Source organism: Callorhinus ursinus, unplaced genomic scaffold, assembly GCF_003265705.2.
Source record: "Callorhinus ursinus isolate GAN/ISIS: 27379988/994484 unplaced genomic scaffold, GSC_fseal_2.0 scaffold69, whole genome shotgun sequence".
NCBI lineage: Eukaryota > Metazoa > Chordata > Mammalia > Carnivora > Otariidae > Callorhinus > Callorhinus ursinus.
In genome coordinates this window covers 5,347,213-5,370,427 of record NW_027397131.1, presented here as the reverse complement: position 1 = coordinate 5,370,427, position 23,215 = coordinate 5,347,213, and the positions used below count along the sequence as shown (strand labels likewise).

At 35.0% G+C, this 23,215-nt stretch overlaps 2 protein-coding genes across 8 annotated transcripts in view; one reads left to right on the top strand and one right to left on the bottom strand.

Annotated features, from left to right (window-relative positions):
- PHYHIPL (phytanoyl-CoA 2-hydroxylase interacting protein like) overlaps window positions 1-9,718 on the top strand; it is an 83,891-nt gene extending 74,173 nt beyond the window's left edge. For all 3 annotated transcript variants that reach the window (XM_025850324.2, XM_025850325.2, XM_073886247.1), the window contains exons 4-5: window positions 1,635-1,752; window positions 8,644-9,718. In XM_025850324.2, coding sequence (XP_025706109.1) covers window positions 1,635-1,752; window positions 8,644-9,178 — 653 coding nt within the window. In that variant the 3' untranslated portion in view covers window positions 9,179-9,718. The remainder of the gene's footprint in view (window positions 1-1,634; window positions 1,753-8,643) is intronic.
- Window positions 9,719-10,042: 324 nt separating this feature from the next.
- The window catches only part of FAM13C (family with sequence similarity 13 member C), a 169,392-nt gene continuing 156,219 nt past the window's right edge, over window positions 10,043-23,215 (bottom strand). For 3 of the 5 annotated variants that reach the window (XM_073886246.1, XM_073886244.1, XM_073886242.1), the window contains 5 exons: window positions 21,726-21,937; window positions 18,039-18,134; window positions 16,350-16,549; window positions 14,777-14,878; window positions 10,043-11,302 (listed from right to left, as the gene is read on the bottom strand). In XM_073886246.1, coding sequence (XP_073742347.1) covers window positions 11,179-11,302; window positions 14,777-14,878; window positions 16,350-16,549; window positions 18,039-18,134; window positions 21,726-21,937 — 734 coding nt within the window. In that variant the 3' untranslated portion in view covers window positions 10,043-11,178. The remainder of the gene's footprint in view (window positions 11,303-14,776; window positions 14,879-16,349; window positions 16,550-18,038; window positions 18,135-21,725; window positions 21,938-23,215) is intronic. The other 2 variants (XM_073886245.1, XM_073886243.1) reach the window with 1 other exon arrangement.

Genomic DNA, 23,215 nt, shown 5'->3' with positions numbered 1-23,215 from the left:
ATGTGTATGAAGGAAAACCTTGTCTTCTTTCATTTAGAGTGATCACCCTGTTGCTCTTTTACTGAACTACGTCTCATAATTCTACTAAGAATGTTATGGAGTGAATAATAAAATGCCAGCTTTTATATGTGGTACAATAGTTTTCTATAAATTATTTTGCATTTTTAATTTGTATGAGTAAAATATAAAGGGAACTTAAGCTTTTCAAAGCTTATTGTTTCAAATTATCAGAATAATTCAGAGACTTTTACCTAAACTTTATCAATAATCTTTAATCTGTAAATTTTGAGGAAGCTTTTTGTATAAATTGTCTTTTGATCTGTATAAAAGCTAATTCACTCCACATTTATTGAGCACATACTGTGTGCTATGTACTGTGCAAAATATTGACATAAAGTAAAATAGAATGCCACCAACTAATCTAATTCTAGTCTAGTCTATGTCAGGATAAAACCCTGTGCTTGCCCCATAAATCACAGTTGTTTATATATTTATCTATGTATATTTATTTGCAAATTTAGATTGTGAGTTCTTTGAAAGGAAGAATATTCTGTTTGATCTTTTAACCTGATCATCTAACTTTGCATGATGCCTTCTGCATCATATGTTCTAATCTAAATAAATGTGAGCCAGTGAAGCAGTTAGTAAACAACCTGTGCTGTCATGAGCAGCTCAACTAGGTTGCTTTTATTTGGAATGTCTTATAATCTTTATAGACAAAGATTTTTGCTTAGATTTTGGTAGAGGAGTTTGACAACAGTCCTCAATTTTCAAAACAAAAAGTTGGTGAAAGGATCAAGTTACTTGGAGAGAAGCTTTAGATTTTCAAGAGTCTTGTATACCTGAAAACCATCAACTAAAAACCAGAGACCTAGTCTCTAAATTACTAGCTATATGAACATTTGGCAAATCAAACCGTGACAAGCCTCAATTTCTGCATCAATAAAATTGTCATATTTAATCTATCTCACCAACCTCGTAGATTTATTTATTTATTTTTTAAAGATTTTATTTATTTATTTGACAGAGACACAGCGAGAGAGGGAACACAAGCAGGAGGAGTGGGAGAGGGAGAAGCAGGCTCCCTGTGGAGCAGGGAGCCCGATGCAGGGCTCAATCCCAGGCCCCTGGGACCATGACTTGAGCCGAAGGCAGATGCTTAAGGACTGAGCCACCCAGTCGCCCCCAAACCTCGTAGATTTAAAGAGTAAATTAAATGAACATTATTATTGCTACCTTTTTAAAGTCAATTTGCTACTGATTGCATGTTAGAAGCTTTTTTTATTTGACTTGTCAGTTGATTCAAGAAAAGCTAGTATGGTGCCAATTGATATTACTTGGGTTATGCAGAGTCTGCATTCCTTACTTAACATTTTTGTTGCAGGATCTTTCATTTCAAAGAGTGAAATAAATGCATGGATATCCTAAAAAAAAAAAATAAACCATAACAAATGCATTTTTTGTAGAAAGAAAAATGTGCCAAACAAAGACAATGAATTTTTTTTCAGTGCAATTTCCTATTCACTAAGATAAATTTTCTAAAGGTGAATTTTAATAATTTCCAATTTATTAAACATGTAGTTGATACATTTGGTAATATATTTTTAGTAAGAGAATTTTTTTTTTATTTTCAGACTATTCAAAAGTTCATCTAACACAGCTATTGGAGAAGGCTGAAGTGATTGCAGGACGGATGCTTAAATTTTCTGTTTTTTATCGTAACCAACACAAAGAATATTTTGACTATATTCGGTAAGGTTAAAAAAATATATAGTGATTTGCTTTACTAAATGCCATTCTAAGCTCTAGGCTCAGGTTTCCCTTGAGTCTAGTTCTGTGAAATAGCAATTTTTGTTTTCTTTTCAAAATAGTTAATTATACTCTTATTTCCCAGAATAATTGAGTAGAAAAAAATCAGATTATGGGATTTTTTTTTCATGTTACTTACATCCCTTTCTGTAATCATTTGTAATGACAGTTCCTGTCTATTTGAGTGGAAGATCGTAAAACCTCCAGGGTTTAGACTGATGACCATTCTTGACAAATTCCTCTACCACCCAATAACTAAACTGAATACTCTCTTCTTGTGGATTGATTGCTTTAAGATATTGAAAATGGGAGGGGGGGACGTAACTTTCATGAAATATGGTGAATCAGGTGGGATTTTTTCAGGCTTCAGTCTAAGTGATGAGATCTCTTAGCCATTATCTTGGATTAATTATTCAGTCTGTCGTATTTACTTTTGAATTCTAATGTTCAATTAGTATTTCTAAGATAGCCTGTGTTTTACACTGGGAAACAGTTTCCAAGAATTCAAAAGCAATCCATGATACAGGTAGTTTTAATACTTAATAATGTTTTATATTTACAGACAAAAATTTCAGGACAGTAAATAGAGATATATGTTTTTAAAAGGCTAAGACTAAGGTTTTTAAAATGATAAATGCTATTTAGTTCTAAAACTTTTACACAGTAATCTCTATAATTTGTCATTTGGTCTCACTTTAAACTTTAAGTTGTAAAGGATTATAATGAAAAAAAATTAGGAAGCTTTGTTGTTATTTGTTTCTTACTTCTCTAGTTTTCTTAAGTCATGATCATGGTTTTAGATTTAAATCATCTCCAAGCTGTGGAAAATGTAAAGGGAATCAGAGAGAGAGAGGTGAATTTAGGCATCTGATTTCATCAAATGAAATACTTTGCAATATCATGGGTTTTTTAATATATATATTTTGATGCTGCAAACCATAAGGTTGAATATCTTATAAACACAGAGTTTAGTCCATAATTCTTTTATCTGATAATTACTTACCCTTGAATCTATACATATTTCATGGTGGATGCCATTAACCTAATTTAGACAGTACAAACAGATATAACACAAATTAATTTATCTGTCAATTGTGAATGGGAATGACCATATATATTTAACAAGAAAGGTTTTCTTTAAGCATAAAATTTGAAAACAAAAAGATCTATTGCTATTTTCTTTAATAAGAAATACATCAATATAATAAATACATCTTTGGTACAAGGTTTAGAGTCTTAGAATATTGCCAATGTCTATTTTAGGTGGCCACTGGAGGTCAGTATTTCTCTGATTTTCTCTGCCCTTTGGGTGGAAACTAGCCTATTTTCAGGTCTTTAGATATTAAAATTTGCATCATCGGTTTTCAAAAACTCTTCGAAGAAGAAAAGAAATGATAAAGACTGCCTGGAAAAAGTCATTGTATATATTGTATAATTGATTCCAGTCTACTAGAATGAAAGATGTATTTACTAACAAGGAAATTTACCTTTGTTGGAGTTTCCATGACAGTTGTAAAATCCATGTAAATTATATCTTAATACAGTATATATAAGTAAATATACTTCTCAAGGCGTGGGTACAGTTCTTCAAAATTGCTTTTTCAAAACGCTTTATTATAAAATTAGTAGACATTAGCTTCAATGGACCTTGATTTTTCTTTTTAGGTAATGAATTCTAATCAGGACCCACTTCCTTTATCAGAATCCATTTAAAATGTCAATTTGTTAATCAAAATGCTTGAATAGAAATGAACCTTTCACTTACCTGACTACAGACTTTCCAAATCATTACAAATTATGAAAAAGCATTAGGTAAATTCTGACTCAATCCATATGAATTGAGCTCATTTTGATCTCTTTCTCTAGAGATAAATTTCTAAGTGAATATTGCTTTCCCTTACCCCAGATCAAAATACCACTTTCTCTCTTACTCCTTCAAGTTCACTAAGTAGCCTCACTATCCTTAAAACACCTTTCTAGATCAGAAAGTTTTTTCTTTTCCAATCCACTGACAGGTGTAGGAATTCCTGGTGCTTTTAAGTGTTAAATTGTATATCCTCAAAGTTGATGTTTGTCACTAATGCTAATACATTTCTCCTAGTTTCAGTTCCTGTCTCATTTTCTGCTGTTATTTCATTAATTGAACTTGTAGATTCATGTTTGACACATATCATATCGATATTTGTTTTTTGTTAATGAGAATGTAGCTGTAACAAGCATAAGAATTTTGACCCAGGACAAGATGGAGTGGAAACACTTCTCCCTATTTTTTCCCACTAAATATGACTAAAAACTCTGGACTTTATATATAAAAGAAACATAGGAATCTGAAAGGCAGAAGAAGACTGAAAGGTAGAGAGGTCAGTTAGGGACCATGGGACTCAAGGGACAATACAGTAATGAGTTCCCTGAGTTTTCTTTTTAGCTCTTATATTCTGGACTGAGTTCTGAAGAAGCCAAAAACCCCAAAATGCTGATGGGCATTTTTTACAGTATCTACTGCAAAAGAATGACTAAAAGAAGTTTTTTTGTTTATTTTTTTATTCATCATGATAAGTGTACTCTTCAATCCCCACCCCCTATTTCTCCTATCACCCCACCAACCTCTCTTCTGGTAGCCATCAGTTTGTTCTTTATTGTTAAGAATCTGTTTCTTAGTTTGTCTCTCGTTTTTTTTTCTTTGCTCATTTGTTTTGTTTCTTAAATTCCACATATGTGTGAAATCATATGCTATTTGTCTTTCGCTGACTTACTTCACTTAGCATTATACTCTCTAGCTTTACCCATGTTGTTGCAAATAGTAAGATTTCATGCTTTTCTTTGGCTGAATAATATGCTACATCTTCTTTATCCATTCATCAGTCAATGGACACTTGAGCTGCTTCCATAATTCAGTGATTATAAATAATGCTGCAGTAAACAGAGGTGCTTGTATCCCTTTGAATCAGGGTTTTGTATTGTTTGGGTAAATATCCAATAGTGCAATTCCTGGATAATAGGGTAGATCTATTTTATTTTTTGAGGAATCTCTCTATTGTTTTCTACAGTGGCTATACCAGTTTGCAATCCCACCAAAAGTGTAAGAGCGTTCCTTTTTCTCCACATCCTTGCCAACACTTCTTTCTCGTGTTGTTGGTTTTAGTCATTCTGACAGATTTGAGGTGATATCTCATTGTAGTTTTGATTTGCATTTACCTGTTGATTAGTGATGTTGAGCATCTTTTCGTGTGTTTGTTGGCCATCTGGATGCCTTCTTTGGAGAAATGTCTGTTCATTTCTTCTGCCCATTTTTAATTGGATTATTTGGTTTTATTGGTGTTGAGTTGTAGAAGTTGTTTATATATTTTGGATACTAATCCTTCGTCAGATAACGTCATTTGCAAATATTTTCTCCCATTTCATAGGTTGCCTGGTCATTTTGTTGATTGTTTCCTTCACTGTGCAGAAGCTTTTTATTTTGATGTAATCCCAATAGTTTATTTTTGCTTTTATTTCCCTTGCCTCAGGAGACATTTCTAGAAAAATGCTTCTATGACTAATATCAGAGAAATTACTGCCTGTGCTCTCTTCTAGGATTTTTATGGTTTCAGGTCTCACATTGAGGTCTTTAATCCATTTGAGTTTACTTTTGTGTATGGTGTAAGAAAGTGGTCCAGTTTCATTCTTTTGCATTTAGTTTCTCATGGATATTCTTTCTTCCTTTGTCAAAAATAAGATTAACCCATATAACTGTGGGTTTATTTCTGGGTTTTCTATTCTGTTCCATTGATCTCCATGTCTGTTTTTGTGCCAGTACCATACTGTTTTAATTACTACCACTTTGTAATATAACTTGAAATCTGGAATTGTGATACCTCCAGCTTTGTTTTTCTTTTCCAAGATTGCTTCAGCTATTCACGGTCTTTTGTGGTTCCATACAAATTTGGGGATTGTTTGTTATAATTCTGTGACAAATGCTAATGCTATTTTGATAGGGATTGTATTAAAGGTGTAGATCACTTCAGGTAGTATAGACATTTTAACAATAGTTGTTCTTCCAACTCATAAGCATAGAATATCTTTGCATTTCTTTGTGTCATCTTGAATTTTTTTTGTCATTGTTTTATAGTTTTTGGAGTACAGTTCTTTCACCTCTTTGGCTGAGTTTATACCTAGATATTTTATTGGTTTTGGTGCATTTGTAAATGCTATTGTTTTCTTAATTTCTCTTTCTGCTACTTCATTAGTGTATAGGAATGTAATGGATTTCTGTACCTTGATTTTGTATCCTGTGACTTTACTGAATTCATTTATCAGTTCTAGTAGTTTTTTAGTGGAGTCTTTAGGGTTTCTATATATAGTATCATGTCATCTGCATACAGTGAGAGATTTACTTCTTCCTTACCAATTTGGATACATTTATGTCGTTTGATTGCTGTGGCTAGGACATCTAGTACTACGTTGAATAAAAGTGGTGAGAGTGGACATCTTTGTCTTGTTCCTGACCTTAAGGGAAAAACTCCGAGATTTTCCCTATTGAGTATGACGTTGTCTGTGAGTTTTTCATTTAAGGTCTTTGTTATGTTGAGGTATGTTTCCTTTAAATCTACTTTGTTGACGGTTTTACCATGAATGGATGTTGTACTTTGTCAAATGTTTTTTCTGCATCTATTGAAATGATGATATGGTTTTTATCCTTTCTTCTGTTGATGTGATATACCATGTTGATTGTTTTGTGAATATTGAACCACTCTTGCATCTTGGGAATAAATCCCATTTGATTGTGGTGTATGATTTTTTTTTAATGTATTATTGGTTTGCTAATATTTTGTTGAGGATTTTTGCATCTACATTCATGAGTGATGTTGGCCTGTAGTTCTCTTTTTTCATGGCGTCTTTATCTGGTTTTGATATCAGGGTGATACTGGCCTCATAGAATGAATTTGTAAGTTTTCCTTCCTCTTGTATTTGTTGGAATAGTTTGAAAAGAATGGGTATTAACTCTTCTCCAAATGTTTAGTAGAACTTACCTGTGAAGCTGTCTGGTCCTGGACTTTTGTTTTTTGAGAGTTTTTTTGATTACCAGTTCAACTTCATTGCTGATAACTGATCTGTTCAAATTTTCTATTTCTTCCTGCTTTAGTTTTGGTAGATTATAGGTTTCCAGGAATTTATTCATTTCTTCCAAGTTATCCAGTTTGTTGGCATTTAGGATCTGTTACAGTTGTTTGTATTTCTGTAGTGTTTGTTATTTCTCCTCCTTCATTAGTAATTTTGTGCATTTGGGTCCTCTCTCTCCTGTTTTTTAAAAAGAGTTTTATCAATTTTGTTGATCTTTGGTTTTATTGTTATTTTAGTTTCTATATCATTTATTTCTACTCTGATCTTTATTATTTTCTTCCTTTGCTGGGTTTGGATTTTGTTTGTTCTTCTTTTTCTAGCTCCTTTAGGTGTAAAGTAAGATTGTTTGAGATTTTTTCTTGCTTCTTGAGGTAGGCCTGTATAAACTTCCACCTTAGAACCTCTTTTGCTGCATCCCAAAGATTTTGGACCATTGTGTTTTCTAAAAGAAGTTTTTGAAAAAAGGAAGAGAATGATATTAGAAGGAATTTTGGAACACCAGGAGGAAAGGAAGAATAATAAGAATAAAAATAATAAGAAGAAGACTATTCTGGTCCAATCCAGAATATTCATACATCTCTTATTTATCTAGTGTCCTCTAATATGTGAGTTGCTTGGTCTTTCCTTGAACCTGCATTTTTAATAAGCTTCCTTGGTAGTTCTTAGGCACTAGAATTTGAGACTCATTGTTGTTCTAAAGTTAGGGGAGACCCTGGGCATACCTCACCGACCCACAGGCTCTTTTGGAAGCATGCTGACTGGGAGAAGCTTCTCATGCCTGTGTGGTAAATTGTAATTTTCATCCCAAGCCATGGTGGTCAAGGACCCAGCAAGAAAGGGAAGTCACACTTAGTGGGAGTTCTGGAGAAAATGTGACAAAAGCACCATTCATAAAGTTATAGACAGGGTTAAGGCAACTAATAAGGGATGCTAAAGCAACCAGGAACTATCAAGAGTTGAAAGGTTTTACTACTCTTGGGAAGGGTAATAGAGGACACCCATTAGGAGAAGTAGTCAGAGACATATAGTACATACGAATCCAGCCACACCAGAACCACAAGGCTCTGAAGCATGGAGGAAGTAGAAGACAGCACACTCAAGGCTTTACTTCCTCCTCCCCTAGATCTGATGGTGCCTTCCATAAGTAAAACTGAAATGGAAGGGACCAAGGGACAAAGATGAACCAAATGATAGAGTCCCATCCCACAATGGAAGGCAAGAAGGATGGAGAATAGATCAGGGGTGATGGTGAAGGGAGAATAACCAGCTCTGATGTAAGAAAAACGCAGGAAAGGGGACCTGATTAGTAAACTGTACCTAGGGGGAAAAAAAAAACACACAAAATAAAACAAGACTCTTTTGTGCCAATATATATATGTGGACAGCACTCATATTAGGACTAAATTCTGGCATACTTTAAAGAAACATTCAATATATTTAACCAATAGTGTTAGTCCAGTTTTCTCTTCAAAGAGCCACTTCTGAAACCCAGTAGGCATATAATGGTTGTGATTTCAGTTGTAAGATTTCTAATTCCAGTTTGGTTTTTCTGGCCAGGAAATTTATTATGTAAAGACCTCCAAGGTTTGTAGCAGAACATCATTGCATTAAAAGACATTAAAGTAAAGTAGGATGAGCATTCAGAGTTTGGGCCTATCACCAGTCAAATCTATATATAAATCAATAGCTTTACTACTATTATACCAAGAAGTGACCATGTCTTTTCTCTTGCAGAGAACATCATGGGAATGCTATGCAACCATCTGTCAAGGATAACAGTGGTAGCCATGGCTCTCCTATCAGTGGTAAATTAGAAGGCATCTTCTTCAGCTGCAGCACTGAATTTAATACTGGGAAGCCACCCCAGGATTCACCTTATGGAAGATACAGGTTTGAGATTGCAGCAGAAAAACTTTTTAACCCCAATACTAACTTATATTTTGGGGACTTCTACTGTATGTACACTGCTTATCATTATGTGATTCTTGTTATTGCCCCTGTGGGATCACCAGGAGATGAATTTTGTAAGCAGCGCCTTCCTCAGCTAAATTCCAAGGATAATAAATTTTTGACCTGCACAGAAGAAGATGGGGTGCTGGTTTACCACCATGCCCAGGATGTCATTTTAGAAGTCATTTATACTGACCCTGTGGATCTTTCTCTGGGCACTGTAGCAGAAATCACTGGTCATCAGCTTATGAGTTTGTCTACTGCAAATGCAAAGAAAGATCCCAGCTGCAAAACCTGTAATATCAGTGTTGGACGTTAATGCCCATTTTTCTTATTCTTACCCAGTCCCTTTTCTTCCCCTAAGAGCACCGATCCTCTGTTGTCCATTTTCATCACCAGATGTTTTCCACTGAAGCATGCACATGCCGCTATCACCAAAAGCAAATTGCCATTTTTCCAAATTTCATCCAGAGCCGTTTTAGTGTTTCCTATTCCCTGCCCTTCCCATTACTTTCAGTGATGAAAGTTCTCCTCTGACACTTTATTGCCTAGATGCTGCAATGTTTTTATTTTTCCTTTATGCCAAACATAACAAAACAATTATATAAACTGCTTTAGCAAAATACAAAATAACGGCTTATAAATGGTGTTTAAATATGCATTCATTTTAATCTACTGAACAAATATTGGGATAACTCCAAACCGCATGAAAGGGTGTAATTGCAGCATGAGTTAAATCTTGAAGCCTAGAATTGTCAGCACTTCCAACTTGTTGTTTGACAGTGTTATTTATGTTATTTATATTAGCTAACAGGAAACAACTATTGTGTTTCAACATAATAAATATAATAGAAAAATATTTTATTTGTATTGTTGTATAAAATATTTACAATCATATAGAATATATAGAGTTACATTTTAATAGCAATTGTATACATGTCATGAAACCATTTCCCTTATCAAAGATGTAGTTTGTAAACTTCAAATAGTTGTGTATCTGTCCTGTTACAAGTAGATGACTTCAATTAAACAAATTTATGAAGGACATCATTCTGATTCATAAAAGTTATAAAATATCAGGTAAATACAGAGAAAACAATAAGCCTCTGAAATATTCTGCTTCTGAAAGTCAATATTCTTCCCATCCAAACTATATGAAAATGTGAATTTGTTCAACATCATGCTTAAACATTACAGAAAACAGAAATACAAACATGGTTGGTACAAGAGAAAATGGCGACTTTTTACTTATTGTTACAAAGGCAAAAATAATAAATGTGTGTTTTAGTACAAAATAACACAAAATTATATGCACTAAAGTTGATGAAGCAAATAAAATTCTGGCTTCTTTTCCAAGGTGTCCCAACAATTTCCAAACCTTTCATTTTGTACAGAATGAAGAGTACCTACAACTCATGAGAATGCTTGTGACTTTACAAAGTATACACAGACCTTGGAACATTAAGAAATATGCATATTCCCAATCGAAAAATAGTTATATACTCTTATAGTAAACAAAAAGATTAGCAATCATAACTATGATCACATTAGATTATATACTGCAGACCACAGATCTATCCAAAATACCTATTTTCAAATTTTAATACAATATTTTATTTTAATATAAACATCTGTCAATTTTAGACAAAGATAATTCACAAAGTACATGCTATAAGAATGAACTTTGGTAACCAGAAATGTAAAATTTCAAATAACAGATAAAATAATGTGCTATTTTTATATAGAAATAAAAAATTAGCAGTGACACATTCTAGTATGCTTTACTGAATAGCCTAGCGGACTTAAGGGACAAGGTAGATTTTTTTATCACTTAAAAATCTATTAGAACTTTCAAATAAATTACATTCTTACTAGCTGTATTCCTTCCTACATAAAAAGAAGAGTTTCTTTTCCTCCTCTTATTTTTTTTAAAAATCATGTTCTTTTTCCATACACTAACATATGCAGTTTCCAGACACTAAATAGGCTTTCCTTAATAAGTGGCCCACTGAACAAGTATTATTTAGATTTGATAAAATATTAAGATTTTTTTGAAATAATTATACTGACTGTGCATTTTCTGCTTGGCATGGAAGAGACAATTTTTTTTCCAATTATACTGTTAGCTGTTATATTTTCCCCCATTTAAATCCTCCTTCCTCATTGATGGTTACTCTTGCCATCCCTTCTTAAAAACAGCTAATACTACCACTAAAGTGCTTCAGTTTTCAATATGTCAAAACTACCTAGCAAGAATGGCAAAGGAAAATAAACTTGTCCTTATCTTGGTTGAAAGTGAGCACAAACATTTCCTGAACCTCAGATTGTTTTGGCCACATCTTGCTTGCTGATGAGGACCTCTAATAGTCTCAGTTTGGCTTTTATGTGCTTATATTCATAGTACTCATCTGCCATTGGTATCCTGTCTTCCTTTTGTGGACTTCTGCAAAACAGAAAATACTGTCTTTTAGCTCATAATAAATCAAGTCATTAAAAATCCTTTTATAATGTTTACATGAGAAAGTACAGAGTAGAAGTTTCCACTTGGTTTTTGCATCATGTCTTTTTTACCTTCCCTTCCACCTTCACTCACTCCCTCCTCCATGTGTCATTAGGTTTTTGTATAATAGTACACTTCGAGAACTTGAATGTCTTAGGTGTTTTGCAAATATATGGTCCACTGCATAGACAGACAACAATGGAGCAAGTAAAAAGGAAAAAAAAACAAAAACCAGAACTCTCAGTGCATTCTTAGTCTAGTCATTCTCCCATTACTCATACCACAGTTCATGCCTATGAAGAATGTTCAGCCCTTACAATGGGAGTTGTTAAAAATTCAACCTAAAAACCACATAAATTAAGTGAAATAATTTATATAAATTTATGGTGATAGGGGAAAAAAAGCTCAATGGTTACCTTTAAACATGAAATATTTCCAAGTTTTCTTTTAATTATAATACGTAACCTATCTCTGCTAATGTGTAGTAGAATCAGTGAGATGTTCATGGATTGAATATATATGAGTCTGAATTGCAATGTTTCTCTTTGCACACTAATTCTAAGGCTAGACATCTGACAATGCATATTTTATACATACTCATTCTAACTACTATATGTTCTTGCTGTTTACTTTGAAGAATGTTTGGGTAACATCTGGAGTTAAAACCATTCCCTTTCCACAAAAATATGTGGCCAGGATATGTTATCTAAAGGGAAGTAATTGCTTCAGGATCTTAGAAGGCTCTTGTCTCCTTGGTTGATAAGATTACCTATTGCTTTTAGAATATTTTCATTCATGACTTTGAAATACTAAGAGTGGAAAACAGATGAAACACCACAGTTGCTACTGAATATAAACACAAATACTCTCTAATATTAGTGTGGCTGAATGTAGGTAAATAGCAAGCATTTAATGTTTTACCTATACTCCCTTCTATTTTCCCAGTACTGATAAAAGATCTATCTCTCACAAATTTAAAAAAAAACATGAATCTATAAAGATTTCCTAAGAATGGAGTTATCTACTTGTGATGCACCACTATACATTTGCCTGGAATTTCTAGTACAGAACTCAGAACAGTACACAAATCTGTAGATAGGGTTTCTCTTAAATATTGTCTAAGTTATTTAATAGAATTCCTTTGCCTCCATTCTGTATTATGGACCAAACTTAACTGGGCCTCTAAATATCACCTTAATTTATATAAACATATCTAAGTGAAGAAATGGTCTAATTTATCAGGAAACACTAGTAACCCTAGCCCATCATGCAACTTTTCCCTGGTCCTGCAGACTCTGTTTTGGCTAATAAACAAGAGTGTATTGGCCAGGGGCACCTGGGTGGCTCAGTTGGTTAAGCAACTGCCTTTGGCTCAGGTCATGATCCTGGAGTCTTGGGATCGAGTCCTGCATCGGGCTCCCAGCTCAGTGGGCAGCCTGCTTCTCCCTCTGGCCCTCTCCCCTCTCATGCTGTTTCTCTCTCTCTCACTCTCTAATAAATAAATAAATAAAATCTCTTAAAAAAAAAGTGTATTGGCCAGAATGAAAAATTTTGCTAAGTATTTCCTGAAGCAGTTTTCCCATTATGTAAAACATGCTAATGTGCTTGGTACAGTTCCTGGCTTATAACTGTTAATGTCATATCTACATGATTATTCCTCTTGCTTGGCAAATATTACCAAGAACATTTACAGTAACTTAAAATTTTTAGTAATCCATTTGCATGGTTATTTTACGTTATGGGCAGGATTAGGCCTTCCTAATAAAATTTCTTAGGATAACAAGATTAAGATCCATATTTCCTAACCATTCAACCCTTTGATTTTAGTTGTGATATACCACCACTTTGGCATTTAGTTTAAGTATATTACCACAAGAGGGCATACAACCTCAGTCATATACAGGCATATCTGAAGTAGGGTTAAGGCAAAGGTACAGTAGAATACTATACATAGGACATCACTAACTTCCCTGTACATCAAAAGGTATGCCAAATACCACTGGAGCTCCATTAGGCAGAACTACTAGCATACTGGGGTGGTCTCAAACTCTTTGGATTCCTGAGTACATACAGATTAAAAAAAATGTAAATGTAAAAGCTGTATGGAAATTCTGTAAAGGGAAAAAATGGAAATGGAAAAAGAAAACAAGAAATTATGTTTTATATTCTAAATTTAACATCCACAAAACATTTTTCACTAGATTAGTTATCAGCAGAAGGTAAATAACTTGGACTTGTAGCAGTCAACTGGAAAAGGAAGATTCCAGGTAGAAAACAAAGTGGGTTGTATCTGTATTTGCTGAACACAAAACGTTTCTGACTTAATAGGTCAAATCCTATTGTACAGCTCTGGAGGACTGCAATGGAAAAGCTGCTAAGAGGTGAGTAGACCAAGCTTTCAAGGTGCTTTAGAAAATAGTCCCTGTCCATCAGGTAGACCCTTAGTCTGCTGAAATGAAAGCAATTCAGGAAGGGCAGATACGTAGATGGAGAGGAATACCGAGGGGCCAGTGTATCAGTGACTCCCACCTCTGCCACCTTAATAACTTTGTGACTTTGGGAAAGTCACAAGACAGACAGAACAACTATAGCTTCCCAAAGTATTCCAGGAAGTCCAATCATTTCATCTTTACATCTTACAACCATGGAAACAGGCTCCAGATAGCTAAATGATTTGTCTCTTTCTCCTCTGGAGGTAGATCAATAATCTTGAATCTTATGATTTTATTATATATATAATAACATCAAATAGATTATATATATATATATACATATACATATATAATTACATACATGTAAAAATACATATATAAATTATACATATAAAAATTATATATACATTGACAATACACCAAAATTTAGAGGAAACTAATTGGAATGCCTAATGAGACTTAGGTTGACAAAAATAGACAAAGAGAGGACATAGCTTAACATTTATGTTAGGAATAGAAAGAATAGCTATGAACATCTGACTTGAAAATAAATAAGGGCAGATCCTTAAGTTTAAAAGATACATTTAAAACAAAAGAAGAATTATTTAATAAAATAGGAAATAACTTGTGAAAGTAAGTAACCCAGAACAAAGAAGTTATATGGGTTGAAAAATCAAATAGATTTTTTAAAGGTTTAGATAAATTCAATAGTTATCAAGAGATTTATTATGCAAAGTTAGGGATTTTTGGATTTCATCCTTTATTTCTTAAAGCCTGATGTCATACTTGATAGCTACAGCCTCTCATAAAACATACCTAATAATGGCACTATTAGAATGTTGCATTAGACAGATTTTGAGTCTAAGTCACTGTGGAAATTATTTACATCTTATATAAAGTCCCTGTTCCTGCCAAAACTGCAGCTCATTCTTAACAAGAGTTCCCTAGGAAATACTAACTTAAAAAAATCTCTGCCCACACTTACCTTCCCGTTTGTTTAAAAAACTGTTCTTCAAAGTCTCTTAAGGCTTTTCGAAGTCTCTTCTTGTCAGCCCTAGTTTCTCGGAGATGGTCAAGAAGTACAGGCCTATATCAAGCAAAATATATATTTGCCATTACTGAGCTCTGGCATAATTGAGACATCATAAGATTTATCTATTCAGCAAATCATATTATGATACAGAAGGATTCTTCCTAAAAGAGTATCTTTTGAATAAATATAGTGCAATGTAGAGCCTGATCACAGGGAAGCACATAAGCAGAGAATGAAAACAATGTCATAAGAGAACAGAAAGGACAGACAGAAGGCAAGCCAATGGAGTCCATTATAAAATGTGGTGAGGGTAATGACCATATGAATGGATAAGGGAGAAAGAGACATTTTGAAAGAACATTCATCAGTACTTGGTGATAGGCTAGAACTAAGAGGCACAAGAGAAAGAGAGTTTAAAGAAAATTCCACCCTTAATGTAGAGTATGGGGAAAATGGCAAAACCCCTTGGGAATGAAACAGACCTAATTCAAAATAAAGCTAGAATTACACTGCAAATTCTACTCACTTCATTCTACTAAGCTAAGAGAAAAGTCATGCACTTTTAGAGCAAAAATTTTTATCTAGGAAACTTGTGCATGGTTTCAAAACTTTGAATTCCCTGTTTTTATTGACATTCTTAAAAAAAAAAATCCCAACACTCCCCAAAAGTTAATAACAACTGCTTAAGAACAACCAACCAACAATAAATAAATGAAAGAAAGGAAAGCGAGGGAAAGAAGGAGGGAAAAAGGGAGGAAGATTGATTTTCTGCTTCCAAACAGGTTACTTCTCAGAGCTGAAACTGAGGTACCAGCTGATTCTACAAGCACACTAAAATCCCAATTTACAACTTAGTCCTTAGTCCCACCTCATATATTTTTGGGGATTCCGTCCCTATCTTGAGGTATACATTCACCACACTATAGTAATACATGTTAAAGGAAATCTCATAATCTGGCCTGTAATATACAAACCAAAGAAGGTCAAATGATCAAGAGGAATGCCACCTACTGAATAATAATAATGATAATAATAATGACAATACAAGTAGCTCCTGAGGGGCCATTAGGAGCCTAAGGGCAGCTCATTACTTATGGCCAAGGGGATCCCTAGGCTGGAGAAACCGTCTTATCTAAAGGAGTAGATAGACCAGGAGAAAGGCCCTGACAAATGTTGACCTACATGGGATCCCAATTCCTTCTGGTCCAGCATTTTCAAAAGCCAGCTGTGCTTCACACACTGCCAAAAATTAGACCGATGCCAGACCCTGCTGAAAAGATGTGCAACTGTAGGAAATTAGTGTTTATGGCACCTTTAGGACCTTATTGGGAGTGGTGGTTGCTCAGGGCTTTGTCTTCTCAATTCTCCAGTCAAGAGAACAACCAGATTATGCTTTTCAGCAACTGGTGGTTCACATTTTTTTAGAGAATCTAATAGCTCTTGTGGGGAATTTTATATGCACATATAAGGTATCCCAGACCAAAAGAAGTTGAAAAGAGACTCCATACTTAGGATTCACACTCACATTGTAGCCTCATGTAAATTGGACATGGATAGTGCTGGTTGTTTGATTTCTTTTTTTTCATCTGGCAGCAGGACCCTAACAGGCTCAGTCTCATTAGAGAAGGTGAGGTGGTCACCAACAGGAAGGTGAGATGCTGGATCTGGCAAAGGAAGTTGTTGGCTTCCCTGTGGACAGTCTTCATCAGAGTCCTCTTCCTCCTGCTTATCATAAGCAGAGTTAAATAAAGTCACAAAATGCTAAGTGCCTCTTGAGGCAAAAACAGGAAGAGGAACCATAAATAGACAACATGAAAAGACTAGGTGACCCCTGTGTCTACTGAAAAACCAGAAGGAAGCAACCAAGAGGAACTCTTCCTCAGTTGCATCAAAAATCTTGCAGAGGTTCATGAGCAAAGAGGCACCCATGCTGTGCGAAAATGCTCAGCAAGTTCATCTCTGCTGGACCAAAGAAGGCACAGAATCCAAAATACGGTCCAATCTGGGCTGCACTAGTTCCTCCCTTTCACCCAGACCTTCTGGGCCCCCAGCTTCATAACAGTTACATGGGTTAGAATGAGAGGGACTTCAGATACCTTTTGTCATCCAGAAATACCCCAAATCAGATCCTGGGGTGGACTACATTCAGATACAGAGGATATTGAGAAAATTGACAAATTCAGGGATGAGCTCTAGGAAGGCCAAAGCAAAATGGAGTTACTCCTTAATGTGTTCTGCTAATGCTAATCACAACCAAAAGATTTTCTTGCAAGGAAACCTGAAAATCATAATCCATTTTAAATCATGCTTCCTTAATGGAAAAATTTTAGAGATTATGACTCACTATTGCATTTGTCTTTAAAATTATGAAAGTATAAATGTAGTCAAGTATACTTGAATGTATATTTGTTAATATTTATTTCTTTTTATATTGGTATCTTGAGCAAGTGACTGAATATTAATGAAGTAGGATTTGTGGTGCTTTTCAAGTTCTGTGTTCCCATAAGTCATTCTTTATTGAAAATAGTCTAACTCAATTTCAGTAGCCATATTTTCTATTGAAATAAATCTTATATCTTACATAGTGATGGTCAAATGGTACCAAAAACACATGTTGCATTATGTCAAGGAACATGTAGTCAGTTTTCTTATTCAAGAAGAAAAATTAACACAGGAAATAGAAAGCCTCTGTTTGGTCTAGCTGTGTTGTAAATTAGATAATGCCAAATTGAAATTCATCATTTGTTCAAGAAATGAAAGCAAATTGGGACGCCTGGGTGGCTCAGTCAGTTTAGCATCTGCCTTCGGCTCGGGTCATGACCCCAGGGTCCTGGGATCGAGTGCCATCTGGGCTCCTTGCTCAGCGGGGACCCTGCTTCTCCCTCTACCTGCCACTCCCCCTGCTTGTGCTCTCTCTCTCTGACAAATAAATAAATCTTAAAAAAAAAAATTCTTTTTGAAAGCAAATGTTAAAACTGGCTTCAAAAATACAGTTGCTATAAATTCCTCTTTCATAGTAATTTTAATTAGCCACTGTTAAGTAAATATTAGGCTTAGTGGAGACCACATTTCTACTTTTTGAATAACAACTGGCCTCGTTAGCAGTATATACTGCCAAGAAGGCTTATTTATAACTGTGACAGTGCTGCCTCCCTACCTAAACTATACCAAGCACAAGTAAAGGTTTCTAGTTAAAGCAAGCATCCTAACTTACAATTGTTGGAATAAGGGAAGGTGTTGACAAGATTTGCTTGATAATCCTGTATCGGTCATAAAGAGGCTTTATGAGGTTCTTGTCTTGCTTAGCTACCTGAAAAACATGAAATTAATTATTGTTCCTTTCTTAGATGAGAATGAAAACATCAGTATTTTTTAACAGGCAGAAAAAAAGTTTTGAAGTCTCAAAATAGGAGATTAATAATTCTATAATACAATAGTAATTAGAAAAAGAAAAGACATTTATAAGATACCATTTAAAGCACATGTCAATTTTCTTCTAGGAAAAGTTTCTTAAAGGATAGGTCCAAGTTTAGAAAGATGTTTAAAGCTTTCTGAAGGAACCCAAAATATGTATATGGTAAGAAGCGTGTTATTTACTTCTTCATTCTTTAAAAAACCCATATGTGATTGAGACCTATTAATTTTTCTTCTGAAACATGTATTTTATCTGGATTTTCATGATTATATTCACAAATACCAACCTTGCTTAGGGCTTCATCACAACAAGCTTGGAGTATATACTAGCTTACTGGCTAGCTCTGATATAAACTATTTTGGATACAACAATTAACATATTTGAATCCTCAATTTCTTACCTGTACAACAAGGAGGTTGGAATTACAAAATTCCTTCCAACTAAAAAATTTCATAACCTCTTGGTCCAAGAATGTATTCTCCTACCTCTCTGCTGTATGACCCATCCCTAAGCTATTATTAACTATTTTTAACAGGTCACATTGTGCATAAAAATTTAAATAGCTTCCTATTTATCTATCAATCCCCTACCTATCTACCCCACCATCACCTTTCCAACCAAAGTGACCAAACCTCTGCTTGCCTTGGTTTTGCTCCCGGCTGTGTATCCTACATTAATTTGCTACATATTTACTACATACAATTTCCCTTTCACTCTGGTCAGATGGTTCTCACTCAGCAGGTAGCAGGAAGGGATGGGAGAAATAACACATAGCATAATCACCCAGGTATCATTCGTCAAAATACAAATACTCAAATGTGCTATCTGGTTCTCTGCCTTCCAGATCCCTTTGCTGGAAGGAAAAGAACACAGCTTAAGTATGTGTATTTTTTAAACTTCCTAGTTATTCACATGCTACTCTACCCCTACCCAGTTGAGAACCATTCTGGCCCATATTTATCTCCCTTTACTCTGAACTTCTCTGTCTTATTATCTGGGCCTTGACTATTTTCTATGTTTCAGTTTTGTCTGCCCAAATAAATCAGGAGTTTTTTGAAAACAAATATTATATCAAATATTTTTTAAAATTTTCACAGTACCCAACACATCCCCTTCCCTGCTATAAATTTATCAACCCAGGTTTATAAACAAAGGTACTCTAATTTTTAACAATCTTCATATAATTCCACAGGCTATAACCTAAGGCTCCTTCATTTTCAGTAGAAACAAAGGCTTTCTATAGAAGCCTTTTAAATATTATTGGTTAAGTAACCCCAAGAGCCTTTCATTTACTGGCCCAATCATTCCTTAAATATTTTCTTAGTCATGATACATCTTACCATGGAAAAAAAAAAAAAAGCTTTCATGTAGCCCATGGGGTTTTAATAGGTAATAAAGAAAAAAATCTCAATCCAAGTTCAGAAAACATTAACATAGTGTTTTTATTCAGTGTCTCACTGGGGCTAATATTCCACAGAAAGCACTTCAGAAAATGATGCGTTTAACTGTTATTAGCAACTCTCTATGGCAGTTTGATTTTTGTAATTTTATTTTTAGTATATTCTCTGGATTCTAGAAAAGCTAAATTTAGTCCTAAAAGAAAGAATGACCAAAAAGCAAGTTAGAATGATGAATACTATTATAGAAAAGTATCTTCTACAGATGCCAGATGAAAATCAGTGTCCATGTACAATGTATGCACTCATCTTTCACTCTGATGAGTCCCTGATTTTACTTAGAATCATTATCAAAGCAATCCCCAAAGAGAGACAAAAGGGTTCAATGGCTGTAAATACAAAACAGTGTCAAAACTAATTCTATAAGTGATCATCCTCAAATAGGAAGGCAGGCTGCCTGAACAAGAAGGGCTAGTGATCAGACTATGTGCCAGGAGCTGTCTTCCACTCACAGACCTACAGAGAGAAACTATGGAAGACCTGCAAGGGCAATCTTCATGAAGGAAGATGAGTCAAGAGATAGGCTCTGCTTGAGTAGCTCAAATCTAAGGGGCAGACATACATTTGACTTGGCTATTCCTCAGTCATTTTCTGCTAAGAATCAGACAATTGTCCCCTCTGTATTCAATGACTATTTCTGAAATGCATCCTCCCTGCCTACTTCTGCATATTGATGGCTGTCCGTGGTATGTCAGATGTATCTAACTTTTGATTTTTGTTATGTGAATGGAGGAAACAAAGACAGTGTTGAGTAACCTGAAATAGCCAGAGAGAGATATCCAGAGCATGAATGGACTGTCAGATTTAAAGATAAATAAAAGGAGATAAATACCACAACTGATGTGAAGTGTGTGTTACCCACTTATCCACTGGCTATCACAAAAATCTAGAATCTTTGGTGGGGAGGGAATGGGTTGGCCAAGTAGATGAAAACCTATTCACTTCTCACAACACATAATTGCTTATTTTAAAGTCTAAACATATTTTGTTTAAAAAAAGGCCCATTTCTGCTTGTAGATCACAAGTCTCCATGTAAAGGAGAAGTCCAAGGGCATATGGTAAGCCTTTTGGTATTTGATATATGTTGCCACCTTATAGTTGAGACTAGATAATGTGCAATAGAACAGGTAAAGGCAGCATTCTCCTCAAGAACACTTGATTTCAAAGTTAAATACGCTAGTTTATTAATTCTGTCCATTCACTCAGCAAACATTTATTCAATACCCACTATGTACAGACACTGTAGGATCATGAGCTACAAACAACTCCTCTACTCAAGAGGTCTAAAGTATAAAATAAGAGACAGAAAATGTCATACAGCATAGTTAGAGCTATGATAGGGGAGCTACAACTCTTATTCAAGAAATTAAAGGCAACCACACCACTTTCAGAGTTGAGACAGAAAGGACTACAAGGAAGGTTCCCTGGCATAAGTGAAATGTGAGCATAGATGTGCAGGATGAGGAGGAATTAGCCAGGTAAATAGTAATTGATTTCATTATCTTCTTTGTAAAATATGATAAATATTTTCTTCAAGCTCTAGGCTCATTATCCAAATGTCTAATTGACAACTCTACCAGAATGTCTCACAGAGATTTCAAAACTGGTATGTCTAAAGAGTTCAGTTTTAGACATCTTATTACCTAACTCTTGTCCTTACTATGTATACCTCATCCCAGCTTCATTATTTTTTTATTAAAAAAATTTTTAATAAATTTTTATTAAAAAATTTATTTTTTTATAAATAACTGGGAACTGGAGGAGAAAGAGATATGATACACCTAATATCTTTGTCATTTGCTTCCCACCAACATGCAATACTGTAACTTCCAGAATAACATCCTGGAATTAAGTGGCAACACCCATAGGTCATGACCAATAACTCACTAAGAACTTACCTGACTGAAATTTCAGAGCCAGTCTCCTAAAGATGTTTATGTGGTGCCAAGTGCTCCTATAAATTGGTAAAAACCGTAATCTCGCTGACACTGTATTGAGTGTTGGGGCCTATAAGGATATGGTGAGGTACCTTAGAATCCTCCTGAGCAGGAAGCTGCTCTCTCTTCTCCTTCAGGCATGTCAACACAGCATCTGGAGTCTCCTCTCCAGGGGAGCATGGCTCAGGACCCACAGCTTCTGACTTCCCATTCTCTCTGGGGACTGCGCGTTGCTCACAGGACAGGTTTCTAGGTGGGCCTTTGGGAGTACTCCCTTGTTCTTCTGAGAGCTTCAGCTTTAGTTCTAAGAGAAATGCCATGAGTTACCATGAACAAGGAGGACTCACTGGGCTTAAAAGCACAGAGCTTTTCAGAAATTCCCACAACTGATGTGAAATCAGTGGAAATGGACGGTGTTGCTGATGGCTTTCCACAGGGCAATGGCAGCCTCAGTAACCAGAACCAACAGCATAAACTCCCAATCAGATGGTAGAAACAAACGGCTCTAGAGCCTGGAATCTCCTGGAAATGGAGTAACTCATGTGTAGGAGTAACTCAGTGGTTTAAATTTCAGAGGATGAATTCTAGAGGAAGACCAGTGGTACTGCCCCAAAGATTTTACCCGTTACCCACCATAACACCTACAATTCTACACTCAAAGGTTCATTTACTTGAGTTTGGAAGTTTTGTGCCATTAAGAGCCCCTGTGTAAATAAATGCAAGCACTTCTGTAAGGCATTACACATGTAGACATCTGAGGAAATATAGGAGGAATGGGAATGCCAGCCCCAACTTGACAGATTTCACAATTTTGTCTAATGTTATCTTTTAAAATCCAAGAATCGCCATTATTTCAATGTGGTTTTATATAAGACTACATAATTAAAAATTTAAAAAAAGCCACCTGGGACATGTCAGGGAATTACATTTCAGAATATGCTAGGGGCTGATAATGTCCATGTGGCCATTTGTATTGATTTCTCAATTACACAGCTCATTTTCTTCGTTTGATGTTTGTTTTTTAGTTAGATTCTGGTGTGGTGTTTAAACACTGCATATTTCATAAACCTGCTACATCATTACAGTTTAATACCACTGAATTAATATTCCCTTCCAGTTCCTTATCACCACGCTTTTAGAAATTTGGAAAAAATTCCCCCATCTCTACGTATCAAAATAAGTACGTAGAGAGAGGAAGAAAATAAATTTTTATTGGTAAATACCACAGTGCTTTTAAACAGATTTTAGAGTTAATTAATACTCACATCACCATCTCCAGAGAAACACAGAAAGAAGAACACTGGATTAGGAGGTAGGAGAAATGAGTTTTACACCTAGCTCACTACCTCTCAGATATGTAACTTGTCCCTATCTCTGGACATAAATGTCCTCATCTGTGCAATGGGGGATGCAGAGTAAATGATTGCTCAGGTCTTTTTCTAACATCCAAAAATCCAGTAACCCAGGGAAGTTAATACTCCACATGTTGAAATGCTCCTGGCACGGAAGTGAACCATTCCACTTCAGAGTCTGTAGTTCCTCAGTCTCTTTATAAGGAGAATTATTAGATGGGGCCAAACAA